The sequence below is a fragment of the Apis florea genome, unplaced genomic scaffold, assembly GCF_048593485.1.
Source record: "Apis florea isolate Af1SG1 unplaced genomic scaffold, ASM4859348v1 contig_2495_pilon, whole genome shotgun sequence".
In the NCBI taxonomy this organism is placed as follows: Eukaryota; Metazoa; Arthropoda; class Insecta; order Hymenoptera; family Apidae; genus Apis; species Apis florea.
In genome coordinates this window covers 1,663,189-1,682,966 of record NW_028256595.1, presented here as the reverse complement: position 1 = coordinate 1,682,966, position 19,778 = coordinate 1,663,189, and the positions used below count along the sequence as shown (strand labels likewise).

The following is a 19,778-nucleotide window of genomic DNA, read 5'->3' as shown; positions in this document are numbered from 1 at the left end:
CTTCCCCTAACCAGTGTCGCCCGCTCAACCACCGTCTCCTCCTCCTCCACATCCCCCTCCCTCCAATCCATCCAGTCTCGACTCACCCTTTTCCTCCTTACATCCTGCCATTCTCCTCCCTTCCTTGTTTTTCTATTTACCCCGGAATTGCGATACCCTTTCTATACGTGTCGGCGAGTGGTAAGAGGATTTCCAACACTTTCTTCCTTTCTTTTCTTTCTCTTTTTTAATGTCAAAACGATGTCAATGCCGAACCCAATATTGGCTCGACATCGGTTACGTGTTGTTCCTCGTGTCGATCTCTAAAAAAAAAAAAAAAAAAAAATACCTCCAAGATTCGTCTTAATTAAATAATTCGAGCGTCGCAGTGGCATCGATCGACTCGATTAATCGAGTTTCGAAACAATAGCTTGCGATTTTTTTCATCGACGAGGGATCAGCGAGAAAGAGAAGAAAATTTGGTGCGCCTTTCGATTCGGCAATGCGCAATGCGGTTAACCGATAAATTTTGACGAGCAAACATCGATACGGGTACAGATTGGTCGCGTTTTCGACGTAAGTCAAACGAGGTCGTGTCCGGACAGGATCGTATTCTTGACAAATCGGTGTTATTTACAATTAAAATAATCGATCGTGGCTTCGCTACGTCATCTATCTGTCTCATAAGAGATGGTAGAGTATCGTCGATCGAGAATCTCAATTTTCAACGAGTAGTTTTCGAAATGGAAAATGGAGAGAGATGGAAATTGATCTTAATCTTGAACCGCGTGAAAGAGACGGCGGGGCCATGAATAAAAGCGGAAAACAATGCCTAACAATGGGCCGCGCTCGATGGGGATAACGATATTACATCCCACTCCTTTTTTTCAATGAATCGAGGCATCGAGCAAGGGGGCAAGTATCCATGGGAAACCGACGAGATGCCTTCGACCTCGCGGCCCAGTTTCCGCTCCCGTGACGTCATACCCAACGTCATTGCCCGGGCGAAAGTAGGTCGGACGGACCCAGCCGGACCGCTTCAAGACGCTTTCCAAAGTTTATTGAGAAATGGCCGAGCTTCAACCTATTCACACTCTCCACGCCGATATATACTACCCTTTCTTATCGATCTTACCCAATACACGAGCACGATCATAATAGATTAATCTTTCCTCTATTCGCATGATCCATAGACTTGTTCCACGGTTATCTTCATCGAGGATTGAAAACTAATCGATGCGTGTAATTATCGCGTGTATTTTAGGGTTGGGAAGCGATTACAATTTTCTAAAGTAGAATAAGATATGGGAAAAACTTCGATTTCACAGTTTGGAATTTGGAAACTGGATGATAACTGTTAATAAAGGGGGTGGAATCCGTTCCGTTTCGTTTTTAACCTAGGAAAACGATGGGAGGGAAATCGAGCAGGTGGTTGAGAAGGAAGATGGGCATGAATCGGGGGAACGGTGTTCCTCCAAGTTGGAACAAGGGAGAGGAAAAAAGGTTTTCGAAAAAGACGAAGAAATGCGTGGAGAGCATGAAAGCCGAACGGTTGGCAAATCTCATGAATGGCCGCGTAATGTGAATGAAGCTCCAGTGACCTAGTTTCGTTGACCGCCCCCTGGCGCCCTCGCTGCTGCCATCACCCTCCCCCGGCCAACCATCCCCGCGTCCATTCCCACCACCGCACCGTGGTGCGTGGGCGTTACGTCAGGGACAGGTTATCGACTGCGCCACCGAGAATATTAATTCGCGACATCGATTGAAAATTCGGCCGATAACACGCGCGATACATCGCGACCGGCTCGCGAACCGGAATCCCTCCCCGAGATTTCCTTGTTTCCAATTTTCGGCAAAACGACACGTGCTGTTGTCGTTTCTTTCTTTTTTTTTTTTAAGCGCGATGGAAATCGAATATCGAGATCGAGAGGAGGAAATTGACGCGTGATAACAATAAATCGGAACGTCGATTTGAGAGCATTTTTTTCGTCAAAGGAAAAAAAAAAAAATAGAACCGCGCTTCCTCGATGGAAAGATGGAATCGAGGAAAGACGAGGATATTCGTGAAACGGAAGCAACGTGGCACAAGGAGATCGGGATTAAAAGAAAAAAGGAAAAGGAAAAGTCAGACGGAGGCAGATTCTGCGAATTGGAACTGACCTGAAAAAAAAATAATCGGAGATACGAATGGAGGGATCCAGTTTTCGAAGGACGAAAACTTAGTCTAGCGGGCGGTTTTCGATGGCGGAGGAGCCACAGGAGGAGCGGGGTCAGGGCGCTGGAATGACGTCAGGGGACGGCGCAGGGCGTCGAACCCTCGTTGGCAAGCGAGCGAAGGGGTGCATCGACCTGAAACCCCCGGTTGCCTGGCCGGCCACCCGTCCTTTTCTTTCCAACTCTCTGCCATCCCCCTTCCGCCCGAGGGGAGGATAGGTGAAACGTCCAAAAATTGTGGCACGCTCTCAATGACGCACATTCGTCGTATCTATCGCGTTTCCATTTTTCTCCCCTTCCGAAAATCGAGGAAAGGGTCGAGTGTTGAAACCCTGGTTCATCGAAGCGAAACGAAGGTATTTTTTTTTTTTTTTTTTTTTTTTTTTAGGAAGAAGCATGTTCCCTTCTTTTGTTTTCGAAACGAGATAGGCGACAGAATGGTCGCGACGCGACGATTTCGGTGCAGCAGGGGAGAAAAGTAGGTGAACGAGGCTGGTGGTGAAGAGGGATCCACGATGGTGGTGGTTCTCCCGCCGCCGCCGTGGCTGCGCTCCTTCGACCAGATATTTTTGGAATCGTCGAATTAGGCATTCGGGACAAGCGTCGACGCTAGGGGCGTAGGATGCATGATTTCGTGCAGGAGGGGAGAATGATCGAATCGGGCAAAACGCACGACCTTAATACTTATCTCGCGACCCGAGAAGAGGAGGAGGAGGATGGTTACAAGGTAAGCGGTTATCGATTGGAAAATATTTAGGAAGGTCGGCGACATCACTGACCTTCGACTCGAGGAACCTTTGTGAAATCGACATGTGTACACTTCGCGAGAAGACACCGTTTATCTTCTCTGGGGATACAATCGATACGGGACGAAAATGACGAAATTCCTCCCCCGTTTCGTTCCGATGAAATTTATTCCTACGACCTTGATTCGTTTTGCATCGATCCAGGTGATGCGCGGACGAGAAATTTATGAAAATCATCTCTCCTATCCTCGGTCGGTATCGAATCTATCGAACGCCGCCTAAAAGCGAACCGTTCAAAGAGAGAGAGAGAGAGAAAAGAAAAAGAAAAAAGAGGAAGGCGAATAAAGATCGGCCACAGACGATTCTCTCTCTCTCTCTCTCTCTCTCTCTCTCTCTCTCTCTCTCTCTTTTTCTCGAGCGGGAATCTTTGAAAGATAGGCGCGTGCTCGAAGCAAGTAACCCTAAGGAAAATAGGAAGACTCGAGGCAGACCTTAAGTGGTTGGTGCTTAGGCGTTGGGCCAGACGTAAGACAGATTCGAGGAAGAATCTCGCGCATCCCATTGGCAAAGCAGCCCTCTTCTAAGCAGTTTTCTACCGAGCGAAAAGAAAAGAGAGAGAGAGAGAGAGAGAGAGAGAGAGAGGGATGAGAGGGATGAGAAAAAATTGCGAGGCTGGAGGAAAAAAGGAAGATGAAAGGGAGGGAGGGAGAGGGAGAGAGGGAAGGAGGGAGGGAGAGAGAGAAACGTTCGATGGGCCACGTGGTGCGGCGTGCGCGGGACAATCAATGCGGTGACGTCACTGTATATCCGACCAATCGCGAGATAGCTCCATTCAAACCTGGCAGCCTCGGCCTCCGAGTGGAAAGTCGTCGAGTTCCATCGGGCTTTAGCCCGACTGCAGTTCGGCCTCGATCACTGAGACGCGCGAATTCGAGGCTGGATCCGCTCCTTCACGCTCGTCACACCTTGATCGGATCATATTGTGATCACATTTTGATCACAGAAAACGGTTCAATTTCATTCAAGCGTTCGTACATCCAGCCTTTCACATGTCTCGAAATATCGATCGTAACGAAGCACCGAGAATACATGCCAGTTTCTTATCAATGGGAGTAAGGGTAAAAATGTAAATAATTCATCTCGAAGAGTAAAAGTATTGGAAATCGGAGGATGAAGTTGGAAGGGGGGAAAAAGAAAACGAGAAAAATGATTGGAAAAGTTATGATGTAGAACTGCAACAAAGTTGTTAAAATTGATTGTTGATTTCTCAAGTGTTCGTCGCTAAAGGGGATATCGGAAAGTGTCGGCTGTATGGTGTTTCATTTGTCGCAGAATAATGTCGTAAGTAGTCAGTAGTGCGTTCTTTTTCCCGCGAAATTACGATTTATGATTTTCGTTTCTTTCGTTTCTTTTTTTTTTTTTTTTTTTTTTTTCCGACAAGTAAATAGCTATAGTTGGTACTTGTTTCCACGCGAATTAAATTCACCACCATCGGATTCTATAATTAATTTCAAAGCATCGCGTATTCGTTAAAGTGGATATAACGTTGAATTATTATCAGAGAGATCTCGATCGAGTGTTATTTCAGTTGTCATTGCCTTGACAAACGAGCACGTGGTCCGAATGAAACCCAAACACACACCCACGCAAAATTCTCGATAGACAAGACCATGACTAGAAAATCACGCATAGCTTTCGCTTTCACTCGCGAGACGAGATACACTCGCGTGTATTTTTCGCCATCTCCCCGAACAATTTCCAACGATTGAAATGAAAAAAACGGAAAAAACGAAAGATATCCAATTTATTCCAAATGACAAATTTTCGAATCCGTCAATTCTGATGTGACGCGACACGTTCGTTCATTTTTTTTTTTTTTTTTTTTTTCCCCTCCGACCCCTTTCGCAAACGCAAACTTCCAACACTTTCTCCCGTTCGAGAATTTAAAGGTCATTTTCATCCGTAAACATGTCCTTTAATAGTTCTTTTTTTTTTTTATTTTCAATAGCATCTCCAGCATCGAATATAGTTCGGTAAAATGTTTTTTTCAACGCTCGATTAACCGCGATTAATTTTTAAATAATTCATAAAAAATTCAACGGACCTGCAAGTATGACGCAGCTCTAGCAGGTAGCGTCATTGTCCTAGTTTTCACCCGGTGCATTCGATTCAGCAGCGAACTGCTTGCCGTTTCTTTTTCTCTTTCTTTTTTCGGAACGCGAACGCGAACGTTTCGAAAATCAAATATCCAAAGAAATTGGATATTCTCGTTTAAAATTCTCGTTTTAAAACGAAGGCAAAAAGAAAAAGGGAAAAAAGCAGGACAAGGGAGGAAGTACGCACCGTCGTAGGTAAAAAGTTCGAAACGAAATATTTAATTTCAAGTCGAATTTTAAGAGAACGTTAAAGTAATAATATCGACACGAAATGGAACGATCAATTATCAATTAAAATTACTAGATTAATCGTGGAGCAAAGACTAGATTAATTTTTTTTTCTTTCTTTCTTTCTTATTTCTTTTTCAACGGCGTTAATTGGATCAAAAGTATGGTGCACTACTTATCCTCGTCGTCCTGCACCTTCCTGCAACCCCCTTTGTCCCTCGACAGCCCTGTGTACCTCGACCCCTCGGCCCCCCCTCTTTTCCTTGGAATGCACGTCACCTCGGGGGAGGTGGTGACGTCAGTAGAATGCGGACACAGGATTGGCCGTTACCTCACTGACGTCATAGAGGCTGACTACACGAGGCTTGCACCCCTCTACTCCTCTCTCGCTGCTGGCTGCAATAGGCATCGAGAAATGGTGCATGACAGTTCAAAGCCCCAGTTTTCCAAGGCTGTGCGGACCGAGAGGTCGCCGTACGTTTCACCTTCCTCCTCAACCTGACGCTTCCTTCATTTCCCGCTTTTACCTCTCCTTCCTTTTTCTCTCTTTTTTCTCTTCCTTCTCATTTCCCTTCATCTGTCTCTAATTATTCACGCGATATTCCCCTTCTTCCTCCTTTTAAAATTACCGGATCTTCACAATTGTTTCGTATTCGCGACGAATCGTAAGAATTGATTTCCGGAAACTCCAACGAATTTATTTTTAATTTCCAACGTCCCGCGATCTATTCCCATCTTCCTATCGTCTAAATTCACCTCTCCCCGGATGGAAATTTAATCAGAACGTAACGGAACGGGAAAATCGATATCGATCTTCGCGAATTTGTCGGGACAAACGGGAATGGACTTGTCCATTCCAAAAGAAAAAAAAAGAGAGAGAGAGAGAAAAGGGAAAAGAAGGTCCCAAAATTCGATCCTGGAAAAGTGTCCTCGCATGATGTCTTTCGCGGGTGAGAATGCGAATAGAGCGGAAACGCAAGATTTTTCCAACCGAGTTCCACGGTTTTTTTTTCGTTTCCCCCGATCGATCTCGCTGCGATCTCCGCTGGGAGAAGCTGGCCGCGGGTTTACACGTTTGATTTTGTGCGACATCGAGTTTCATAAATAAAGCCCAATTGAAGAGGATGGGCTCGCAGGGGGATGGAGTAGCATGACCCGGTGACCCAGATTTCCTATGACTTGCGTCATTCACAATCTCTCCCCACCAGGTACTACGACAACGACACGTATCTGAAACAGAGAGAGAAAGAGGATGAGTGGGAAAGGGATGAGATCAGATTGTGAGCGAGTGAGTGAGAGTGCATATCCTACCTCCGAGCAACCTCCGATTTCGGTAACCACTTTCGGTCTTCTTTCAAGGACGTAACATCGGCTGTATCCGCTGATCGGAAAACGGGCTGATCGGGCTCATTGATAAAACGAGTTGCGAGTGCGTTGATCGTTCGAACAGTGTGATCGAGTGTGATCGATTTGGAAATCGTCTTGTTTTTTTTTTTCTTCTTTTTGTTCGAACATGTTCCAAGCTTTCGTCTTTTCTATCTTTTCGTCCATTCTCAAATACGTTCTCTCTCTTCTTTCGCGCGAGGCATGGCACGAGAGGTGAGGCCGAGCGTACCTCATCGAGATACAAAACCTTCCCTCTTAAGGATTGATGCCGTTGCACTTGTGCCAAAATATCCAAGGCCCATGGTGTGCTGTTGCCTGGCAACCATCTTGGGTCAATGGAATACGCGGTTCATGGGAGAAACTGGGTCAACCCACGAGATCTTCTAGGGGGTGTCTCCTTAAGTTCTTCCTCCTCGCTGAAAAGATACACTCCACGTACCCTAACTAAGCTTACGATATTCTTTGTGTGTAAATAATTTTCGCGCGAAGGTAAGCTGTTAAAAATTGTCGTATATTTTTTATTCTATCTCTCTCTCTCTCTCTCTCTCTCTCTCTCTCTCTCTCTCTCTCTCTCTCTCTCTTCGCTAAAGTCGCAAATTTTAATTCTTCGAAGAACGTGTTTTTTTTTTTTTTTTTTGAAAAATTTCGTTCTGAAAAATTTTCCATCCCTAAATAACGCGAATATGAATTTCCACGTTGAGTTAAATGGAAAGAAAAATTGCGAGCAATAAATGTCAACGGATGAAGCGAGGTATAGAAAAATCACGCATCGTTGAAAATCTTGAACAAGCCGCCCTTGGCTTACCTTCTACTGACCCGAATACCTATATATTAGGTGGCGTGCTATTTATAGAACCACCCCCGATGAACGACCCCAACAAGCGCGACGTAAAGAAGCTCCGCTCTAAACACGAAGAAACAATATTATTGCGCTTTCCCTTTATCTAATTTTATCGACATATTCGATATTCGTTGGCACGAATAATTAGCTTTGTACCCTTAATTTCAAATTTCATTAAAAAAAAAAAAAAAAAAACGATTGCTCGTGAAACTGAATGAAAACCAAGGTTCACCATTGGTTCATTTTTAAAAGGCTAACCGGATCTATTGCTGTACCGTTTCGCTGGCTGTGTCAATTGACCTTTAAAACGTGCTTACACGCTCGAATTATTTAAACGCAAGTTTGAAATTTCACGTCTCGGCATAGTACAAAGCTGTTGAATATTAACACCAATTTTTGCTTCACGTTAAATTTTGCATGATAACATGTTTTGCCATCGATTTTTACTTCTTTTTTATTCCTAGTTTATACGTTGTTACCCTACCGTTTTCTTTATAGCTGTTTAAAAGTTCAGTGCCCGGATATAATCGACTTTTCCCTGACGTCATCGAATACCTGTCCACGTCATTAACGCGACATTATCGTTGGCATAAAGATTTTTTAATACACTTCATTATAACTGCATGATCGGTTCGCTGTTAATGATTTAATGTCAGATTCTATGTAAAAAAAAAAAAAAAGAAAAAGAAAAAAAGCTACAACGTTGAACGTCCTCTTCGATGTTCGAGCGACACAACTTGAAAATCGACACGGGGTAAAAGCACGCGTACGGGGTAAAATATGTGGTGTAAAAGAGATGTAAGGACACCGAGGATAAGTTAAAATAGCAAACTGCAATACCAAGGTAGGTCGATAAGAGCATGGCACATCGGTAACCGTGGTGGAAGGGTTGGTAAGGGAAACAGGTGGTTTGATGACCATTGGTAAAAGTGGTACGAACCGGTTAAGAGCGTGGCAGGATGGTTTCGTGTCCGGGCTGCGAAAAGTTATGTTACTCGAAAGGAAAAGAGTGGCCGATGCGCAGTGATGTCTGACCGAGCACAAGACACTTCTACTGCGAACCATTGCCCTACTAAACGCACAGTCTTTGAATGCTGTAACGTTCTCGTGGATATCCAAGGAAATTAGTTAAAGTTCGTTCGAAAATATTTTTCTAATTTCGAATAGGAAGATCAAATGAGAAAAACAAATTTGTTTTTTTTAATTGTCTAAGAAGATGCATTGTTAAACTTAGACGTAATGCGAAAGCGCATTTTCGAAATAAAAAAAATCCATTACGCGAGATTAGTTTCTCGATACAACGCACTGTAAACATTCAGGATTTTATAATAAATTACATTTTCCACCAATCTGCGTTGTAACCCGCCACCTTCCATTATAAATATTAATTTCTTACTTAAGAACATTCGCGTACTTATGCGATATTATTAAAAGTATTCCTGATATTTCCAGTCGAGATCTTTAAATGTTGGACTGGATGGTGGATCAAAAAAAAAAAAAAAAAAAAAATAAAGCACCCTTGTAAAATTTGTAAATATCAAACAACTCGATTAGTATTTCCCAAGCATACCAGATGGCAGGTTAAACTTTGAGAAACCGACGAGTTATTTTGGCAAACGCATCGTACATGATCGGTGTACCGTAAACCTTTGTTTATTATTTTCGTAAATGCAAGAGTTTTAAATGTCGTGTGTCGTGACAAAATGGAACAACCGAAATTTATGCAAAATCGTGTGAAATTGGGATGTCGTGACGCCAGCCGCCGTCGGATAAGTGCTACCACCGAAGATCGAGGCTATCTACCGGTATAAACAACATTTCAAAATATCAAATTTAACGTGTACTTTAGATTTTTTTCGTTCCCTTATTAGCAACAATATTCATTCGAAAAATTACTATATCGAATTTTGATTGAATTACGCGAACGATACAACCAACAATCCATTGAATGTATATAAAAAATAAAGTCTTTTCTTTCCACTGATTACATTACAGATTTCTCATAAATTTCAATTACTTGAACATTATTTATCAGAGCATATATATATATATACGCATGAATCATTTTGTAATTCAAATATGATTTGATTACTATGATTTGATTACTGATACTGGCCGCTATTATTAATATGAATTATAATATGAATCATTTCTCAAACTACCGTCTTCTTTGTAATCTTGTAAAATTGACAAATACAATGAGTTATCAGTAAGATTTGATTAATAATTTTACAAACGAAATTAAAAATCTTTAATAAACTGTAATCCACAATTAAAATTATACAACTAAAATCTATATAATTACATGTAACGTGTATCAAATCATCATTATAATTGTGTTTTTAAAAGAAATTTAAAATAACAATGTACAATATGTTTCAATCATTGGTTCTTAATTGGTAAACATGTGTTAATATTTATTGTATTGTGATATCTACATCTTTTTGCAATTCGGAATAATCAGATTCATTAGTACAATACTTTTGCTACTTGTTTCCCTTTAAATTACTTTAGATTTTCAATTTCAATCAAATGCTAGATAAAAGAAAACGTATACTTTTACACATATCACGTCAGATAGATTGACCCTGAAACATTTCAAGTTTTCCTTTTTAACAATAAGAGAAATTACTTTTTTTTTTTTGTCTTTGATCCACCAAAATCGCATGGAACATAATTATATGCAGGCCAGCATCACGATATTTTTTGAAAAGCTGGAAGTCATAAAAACGAACAACGGAATCTCGTTAGAACCAAAAAAATTGTAATTCACAGAAGAACTCTATTTTTCTACGCCAATGAGATTGACAAGGCTTCGCGTGGGGTGGATGAGATTAATCCCGTTTACCTCAAGCAGATTTAGGGCTTCTTATGCAACTTTATGTGCGTATATTCGTATGTGCAACTAACAATAAGTCTAAGTACACGTACGCAATGTTCTTCTTCAACATTATCAAACGCATATTTCTTTTAATCTGATCCCTAATTAATTCGCTGAAATATTTAAACGTCTTATTTTCTAACCGTCCATTTCCCATTCCATTTGCTCTTAGTAGCTTAAAGAAAAAAAATTTTTGGCAAAACGAGCCTCGTTGCCAAAGAGAAGATGTTGCATGCAATAATTAACACAAGTTGATCGTCAATTATGCATCGTATATGGTTAAGAAAAAGACGGATTAGTTGTTGAATGGCGGAGCGTTGTTGTAACAAGTTGAACAACAATTAACGTATCCGTTTGATTTATCGAAGAAATAAGAACAACTTGTAAATGTCAGATGTGTCTGCAGAAGGACACGGTTTGAAATCCTAACTGATGTCCAACCCTTCTGACACGTAATACCAATCTGACACAACGCGCTTACCTGTCCACGGACTATATCGCATGACAAATTTTTTACACAATGGCGCCAGTATCACGATCAAAACGTGTAGTCGAAAAAAAACTCGAATCGTGTTGTTGAATTATCCTTCTCCAATTCTGCACAACATCTTCCGCCGACCAACCCTGAAGAAAAGGATAAGGTGCATCCAACCATCCAACCTGAAGACGATGTTGCCTAACATAGGAAAGCCGTCTTATGTTTCTGTCTTATTTCATTGTAAAATTGCGATATGAAATATGACATAAACTTAAGGTGGGTACCTATATGATCAACGACTCCACGACGCAATCGTCGAGGGAAGCGGCGACGAAACTTGTAAAACAAGAAAATGATTGAAACGCACGTCGGATGAAACGTTCTCTGATATTCCGTGAGTTTTCTAACAAAGAATCGTCGTGCAAACAACGATGCATGTGCATTCTACAATACCTAATCAAACCTTTGAATCCTTGAATACCAAAGAATAGCTTCTGCATGCATCTTTTAGCATGATCTACCTTGGCGTAGCGTAGCATGGTGTATTGCTGGAAGAGAGAGAATCTATGCTTCGTAATATTAATTAGAACAGAGAGAAGAAAGGTGTGGAAAATAGGCGGGAAAAACGAAAGCAACCGATGAAGTCAGTGGAGGAGTCGTTAGTTAAGACAGATCTTAATCTAATCTTGACATAGCGTAGGATGGTATTGCTGGAAGAATGAGAATCTATGCTTCATAGAACGAGTATTAATTATTGGAACAGAGAAGAGAAAGGTATGAAAAGTTAGGCAGGAAAAATGGAATCAGCCGGTGAAGTCAATGGAGGAGTCGTTGATTAGGTCATTTAGACAGATCTTAATCTTGCTGGAAGAGAGAGAATCTATGCCTCGTTAATTAGAACAGAGAAGAGAAAGGTGTGGAAAAATAGGCGGGAAAAACAGAATCAGCTGGTGAAGTCAGTGGAGGAATCGTTGGTTAGGCCATTTAAACAGATCTTAATTTTAACATTGCTGGAAGAGAGAGAATCTTCGTATTAATTATTGGAACAGAGAAGAGTGGAAAGATAGGCGGGCGAAAAATAGAAGCAATGGGTGAGGTCAATGGAGGAGTCGTTGATTAGGTCATTTAGACAGATCTTAATCTTGCTGGAAGAGAGAGAATCTATGCCTCGTTAATTAGAACAGAGAAGAGAAAGGTGTGGAAAAATAGGCGGGAAAAACAGAATCAGCTGGTGAAGTCAGTGGAGGAATCGTTGGTTAGGCCATTTAAACAGATCTTAATTTTAACATTGCTGGAAGAGAGAGAATCTTCGTATTAATTATTGGAACAGAGAAGAGTGGAAAGATAGGCGGGAAAAATAGAAGCAATGGGTGAAGTCAATGGAGGAGTCGTTGATTAGGCCATCTGGACAGATCTTAATCTTGGTGTAGCGTAGCATGGTATTGCTGACCGAAGACGGAGAATCTATGCCTCATAATATTAATTAGAAGAGTAAGGTGTGGAAAGATAGGCGGGAAAAACGGAAGCAACCGGTGAAGTCAGTGGAGGAGTCGTTGGTTAGGCCATCTAAAGATCTTAATTTCAATATAGCGTGATGTTGGAAGAGAGAGGATCTATGCTTCGTAGGGCGAGTATTAATTATTGCAACAGAGAAGAGAAAGATATAGAAAAATATGCGGGAAAAACAGAAGCAATCGGTGAAGCTATTTAGACGGATCTTAATCTTGGCTAATCGTAGAAAGAGTATTAATTAGAACAGAGAGGAGAGAGGTGTGGAAAGATAGGCGGGAAAAACGGAAGCAGCGGGTGCCGGTGAAGTCAGTGGAGGAGTCTCTGGTTAGGCCAGGCAGACGTGAAGCCTGAGGATCCGGGGGGTGCTAAGCCGTGAATCCTAAGAAGTGTTCAGAGCTTACTCGGCTAGTGTTACCCTCCACCGTCCTCTTTTTCTCTCTCTTTCCTTCTCCTCGCCGTTGTCTCCTCGGTCAGAGGGAACACACGGCAGGGGCGTAAGGTTAGCTAGATGGCTCCTCATCTTCATCCGCTTCTCGCATTCCACCCTTGTTCCGAATCGAGCTCCTTCGCTCACGTCAATTCTACCTCCGTCTCTGTCCGTCAAAGTTTCGAGTTATAAAACGGAGTAAAGGGAAACGGTTATTAATCGGTTTAGGCGATGATACCTTGACCGATCGAGAGCAGAGATTGTGTACATTTTATCTAGAAACCTGTTCCCGTTCCACAGGATTTTCCAACGGAATCGCGACACCACGAATTTCTTACTCGCCGCTTCCTACTCGCATTGATGTCCCCTTGCACGCTGCAACCTAGACCGTTCAATGTCACTTCGATATCGCATAATTTTCAAACGTTTGCGGGACATGATTATGCAATTATGATTGACAATGATGTTGCCTCGATTCTCATCTAACAACAACGTATCTCGGGTTATTTATCACATGACCTCCTTCGAGGAAAGCCATACAAGTTGGTGATAGAATCTGTGCTGATAATATTCTCGTTAATTTCATTCTATAGTCGCAATTACGTCGCACGGATTCGCGAATGAAAAATAAAATGAAAGAATGTTTAAAGAAGTTATTTTTCTTTTTGAAGAAGAAGAAGAAGAAGAAAAGAACTCTTTGTAGAAAATAGGATAGGAAGAATAGGAAGCTGGATAACAATATTTCAATAACGATATATGTTGTGTATTCAAAGAGATAGTAATGATCTAAAGTAAGGTATAAAAATTAGGTCGTCCTAATGTTGAATCCAGCTATTTAACTAACCGGGTTCACGTTGCTCTATGTATGTGGGATATGTTTTAAGGATTCACCTCTTCACAATATCATTAAACACCACTACAGACAACGAGACTGCCAACAGACGGCGATAGCCAGGTCACAGGGTGAACCAAAGTTATATAATGAAATAGAAAGCGTTTATGTAACTGACAAAAACCTGTAATATATAGGTTCCAAAAAAAATCAGAGAGAGAGAGAGAGAGAGAAAGAATAGATTTATTTCGTTAATTGATATCAATTCACGAAGTTCCTTTAGATCATAAGAGCATTCAAAGTAGGTACACGAGTTGTTAGAGTATTTTGCACGTATATCGAGACAAATAAAATATTCCTAGAATAACAAAATTGCGAGTAAAGAAAATTTGTTGTTTGTATGAAAATTATATGATCAAGGAAAATTGTATAAAGTAATTGATTGATTGTTTTTCATCATAATTACCGTCAAATATCATGTAAAACACGAGGTGAAAGAGAAGAAAAGCTAGGTAGAGCAAAGTGTAACGTTTACTATTCGATCGTCCAACTTCGGTAACGCAAATACGATTTCGTTCGTAATGCCTGTGCCCTTATTTCCCAAGAAACACGTGTCTTGCGGCCTTAAAGAAGAATGTTCATTGGCCGGTGCAGTCTAAAGCTGCCCCATCATTGGTCGATGGATTAGATGACCACGTGGTGTCCTAGTATATAACGAAGGGTGAACTAAGAAGGTATCGGCAGTTGTGCTCGGAACATGGACAGAAGTGCAAAGATCATTGTTTATTAACTTGCGCCTATCTTCGATCGCGTAGTGATATCGAAACAATTTAAAGGGAACATCGAGTGCGATTGCTTGGAGGTTTTGCTTGACATTTACTCGTCGTACAACTCGCAGTGGATAGAGCACGCTTCGTACCGCTTGAATTTTTATTATTTTAATATTTGCGTGAACAAAGATATAAAGGACTGACAGAGTGAGTGGCCGAATATAATTGGATAACCGATTAAAAGGTGTACCCTGATATTATTGTGTAAATATAATCGGTATCAGATATATATATTTTTCCCCCCTTTGGAGCAATGCTGTTACTTTTGGACTGTACTACGATTCTAAAGGAAATACCCTCGAAAAATTCTAAAAAGATTACGTTGAAAATAATTGAAAATAGTTGCTGAATCGCAGATTTATTTCTCTATATAATATCCATGGATAATAGCAATATAGAAAGTATTTAAAATATCTTACTCTTTGCCGTAAAAATATTACGATCATTAGAGATTAGAACATTATAGAGATATCCAATGTAGCATTCGCTTAAAATTGATCTCGATCGAATCGTGTTCGGCGTTGTAGTTTCCGGCAAATGGCAAATGGTAAATGGAAGAAGACTTAGCCTCGATGTGTACAAACTATGGTAAGTTCATCGTAGAAATGTACAGATAGGAAAATCGAAGGTGATGAATTTTGTATTCGAATCGAACTATCCTATCAACCTATAGAACAACCAGATGTCCGGTCCCCACAACTTATCTTGGTACGGATATACTTTTCATGTGTATTTACATGGATTGTGTGTATCGTTGTTTTTCATTCTAGCATTGGAAATAATTTAAAGAAAACACAAATAATAACAATTCATAATTTCATTACGGATGAAAAATAATAAAAAAACATTTTATTCCTCTAAATTGATTCATTCTACTGTAAAAGAAAATAGTTTCGAAAATTTCTGTAGAAAAAATTATTCTAAACGAATGATGAGAATGATTCTTAAGGAACTGCTAAAGGATTACATTGATTTTTTAGAATTTTTAGAATAGATATATATAAGAAAAAAAAAAAAAATAGATCATTGATATGCGATAAAAGATAATAGACAAGTTGTATTTGTACTGTACTTGTACATTTTTTACTACTTCGTATCCCACTTTTTTAACTCTACTACTATTAGCTATCAAAGAATGAGATAAGAAAAAATAACGATTAAATAATAGTAATAAGAGTAATAATCGTGACAGCTCAACTCTATATTATGAACGAAATTTACAAAAAAAAATCATTTCCAAACGTAAATTAGAATGTATTGAATAATATATTACTATGCATACTAGATAAAACTCATTTCCTATTTTTTCTTTTATTTTAATACGTTGTTTCTCTGTTACAAATGTTGCTCTACGTCTTTTACAGCTATTCAAACAGTGTAATTTTGGGGGAAAAAAGTATTCTAGTGTAAATTATCCGCATAAAGAGAAGAAACGAAAAATAATGGACCCTAATGCAGCTGCTGGCCACTGCACAAGATTAGACATAAGACTCTTGTGCGTGTGACAGCGGCTATGATGGGGTTTCCACGAAGCAACGAAATGATGCGACGAAACTTGTATTTTTACGAAGTGTAACTTACGAGATATTGCCTCGCAAATTTAGTACGTATATAAAAAATATCAGTCTCTCAATCAATCTTTCCTCAAAAGATATAATAAAATAATTAAAATAATTCCTATATAACCCAAAATCTTGCAAAAATTATCCTTATAAAATCTGTAAATTTTACATAATAATTATTAAATCTGTAATGTTTTAACTAAAAATATGTTTATCTTTATTAAAAATGAAATATTCATAATTATAGTGATCGATTTTTATAAAATAATAAGAGAAAAAATAAATATTATAATTAAGATATAATAAAAATATCTATATTATACATTATTATAATTTTAATATGACAATAAAATGCAGATTGTACTTTTCTATTTCTTTTATTTCATTCAATTAATTTCTTTTCTTTTTTTCAATTTTATTGTCTAATTTTATTACCTAAAATATTTCCTTTTACTCTATTTTATTTAAGTCTCAAACAATCTTAAACGAAATAAAAATTTTAAAAACAAATGTTATATCCATTTTTGTCCGTCATTAGTGTTATATTATAGAAGCGAATACAATTCGTGTTCCTAATCTCAATAGAGTTTAAAATATGCCCATTGCACTTAATTATAATTTGTTTCAAAACTAAAATTATTTAATAGAAAAATTTTGCATTATGCATAAAATTCTTTTAAAAATAATTTAAATTTAAAAATTGATTGTATTACACTGTAAGAAAGAGTTGTATCAATTATAATTTAGATAGATATATATATTTTATACATATATACTATATATACAAACAATAATATACTAAACAATAACCTATCATTTATTGAATTTATTAATTTAAAATAAAAAATCATTATATTGTTACAGTAAATTATAATATAAATTTTAAAATTAAAAATATAACTGTATATAATTAAACAAAAAATAATATTATTTAAAAATATTAAAATAAAATACCAATTTTATATTAAAATAAATTCTCAATGAACATATATGAAAATTATATTTAAATTAAATTTAACTATAATTGTATTTGTAAAAAATAGATTTAAAAAATGTTTCAATATTTAAATTAAAATCAAATCATAAAATTTATTGTAATACATATATACTTGCTTATCAATTTCGCGTGTTTTAAAACTTATCTTAAGTAAGTCACTTCTTTCTATTAAGTCACTGAAGGATTATTTTTCGAACACACGTTATTCGAGCATTGTTTGAACACAAGAAAACATAACCAAAAATATTTTTTAGTTCAAAAGAATAATATTAATAAAATTAAGAAATGCTTGTCTTTTCTTTATAAACATAAGTAATAATTAAAGAATAATGGATAGAATAATAATTTTTTTAATTAAAAATGCAAAAGAAAATAAGTAAGTAAAAATCATTCGTATTTATTTTAGTGTAATTATTTCAATTTCTAAAACTCATGTATTTTCGATAAAAATTTATTTAGGAAATAAATTTATATAATTTAATAATCAACAATTTCTGCAATTTCTATTTTGATAATATTTAAATATGATACTACAATGTATTATTATAATAATTACAAAGTTGTATGTAATATTTTGCAGGAATATTTTATATATATAACTTTTTTTATGTACATAACCTTTTTTTTAAATATATAATAATAAATTAATACAAGTTTTAATTTCATGGTACAAAAAAATTATATGAATATATTTTTAGAAAGTTGTAAAATGAATATCATGAAGTTAGAAATCTTTCATGAAAATCAGACATCGTGTCGCATCAACCAATCATCTTTCCAGTGTTTATAATAGTCGATATAGAAGTTTTCTTCTATGAAAATCTAGCTATATCAAATATGTCATAGTGGCTCCATGAAAAAATTCAATAAATTAAAACGATGAGTCAAATTATATTAGATTTCGTATTTATTCATTTGTTATATTTATACTTGAAGTTATAATTTTTAACATAAAATCGATAAAATCCGCGCTTGCGTATGTCACAATTACGTATCTTATACTTAGTGCTTTGTGAATCTTTGTGAACTACGAAAGTAGTGTCATTTATCAAACTTATTATTTTAATATCAAAATAAATTCATAATGAAATCAGACGTCATGAATCTAGTTAGACAAAACTTCCACGAAGAATGTGAAAAAGCTATTAATGATCAAATAAATTTTGAATTACATGCTAGTTACATCTATCTGTCTATGGTTAGTCGATGTATTGATTAAATAACTATTTCTAACATTAATATGCCTTAAGCAGTATTACATTAATATCTAACCAGTATTATTTAAATAAAAGAAAAAAAAACATTTTATTTTCTATATTGTTATTTTTCCCCATAAATGTTTTCTATGTTTTAATGTTACATTCCATTATTGTTATTTCTTTTCTTAGGCATATTATTTCGATAGAAGCGACGTAGCTTTGCCAGGTCTTTATACATACTTTAAGAAAGCTTCAGACGAGGAAAGAGAACATGCCATGAAGTTTATGACATATCAAAACAAAAGAGGTGGCAGAATTACTTTGAAACCTATTCAAGAACCGCCAAGAGATGATTGGGATAGCGCTCTTGTCGCTATGACGGAAGCATTGAAGCTAGAGAGGCTAGTTAATCAGGTAAGTAATATGTACATATAAAAATAAATTTTAATTTTAAAAATTATAAAAATCATAATTTTGAATAAAATAATATAAAAATAATAATAGTACATTTTTTTATTTATGTTTAACTTCTATGGAATATTTTAATTATAAATATTTCTTCTTTTTTTATGTTATATTAAATTCAATAATTTAATTAATATATATTTAATTTATATATTTTTTAAATTGTTATCATATTTATACATTTTTAACAATTATTTTATTAATTGGGGGTGTAACTCAGTGGTAGAGTGTCCGCTTCGCATGCGGAAAGTCCTGGGTTCAAATCCCAGCTCCTCCAAGAAAATCTTTTCAATTTTTTTTTCATTATTTTTTATCCAATAATATATTTATTAATATAAATATTTCAAAATGGCAATTTTTTTGATATATAAATATTTTCATAAATGTTTTAATGCTTTCAGAGCCTTCTCGATATGCACGCAGTAGCATCAGAACACAATGACTCAAATTTTGTAGATTTTCTTGAAACTGAATATTTAAAAGAGCAAGTAGATTCTATAAGTGAACTTGCTAATCACGTTACAAAATTAGAAAGAGTTGGCGATGGTCTAGGAGTATATATTTTCGATCAGGAACTTAGAGAATAAAATATTTTAAAAAGTAGCAAAAAAATAAAAAAATAAAAAAATTAACGTATAATATGTAAACAAAATACATAAACTATTAAATCTATAGTAACGAATAAAGCGTTAAATAAAAATGTAAAATAAATATAATAAAAAAGATAACGAATATTTAATTTCTAATGATTAAATAGATATATAAAATTGAAGAAGTTAATTTCTGCGTTAAATTAATAAATACATTTGTAAGAAATATTGGAAAATATTAATTTCAATTTATGAATCTTTAAAAATGTAAAACAATGTGATAAATATTGTAATGTATTGCACAGCATAATGCTAATCTGCTAATAAAGCTTATAAATAATTCTGAATATATCGTTTTGATTTTTGTTATCAAATTTAACATATATAATAAATGTTTTATCGTTAATATATTATATGATCTTGAAAATTGCGAATCGATTATTATGATATGAAAT

The 19,778-nt window shown here is 36.8% G+C and overlaps 1 protein-coding gene and 1 non-coding gene across 2 annotated transcripts; both read left to right on the top strand.

Moving 5' to 3' along the window:
- The first annotated feature begins 17,767 nt into the window (after positions 1 to 17,767).
- Fer3HCH (Ferritin 3 heavy chain homolog) lies at positions 17,768 to 19,670 on the top strand. Its single transcript, XM_003696822.3, has 3 exons — positions 17,768 to 18,267; positions 18,458 to 18,682; positions 19,135 to 19,670. The coding sequence occupies exons 1-3, from the start codon at positions 18,154 to 18,156 to the stop codon at positions 19,318 to 19,320; spliced, it is 525 nt and encodes a 174-aa protein (XP_003696870.1). The 5' UTR covers positions 17,768 to 18,153; the 3' UTR covers positions 19,321 to 19,670.
- TRNAA-CGC (transfer RNA alanine (anticodon CGC)) lies at positions 18,939 to 19,010 on the top strand. The gene has a single exon. It is a non-coding gene; the product is annotated as a tRNA-Ala (tRNA).
- Positions 19,671 to 19,778: the final 108 nt, after the last annotated feature.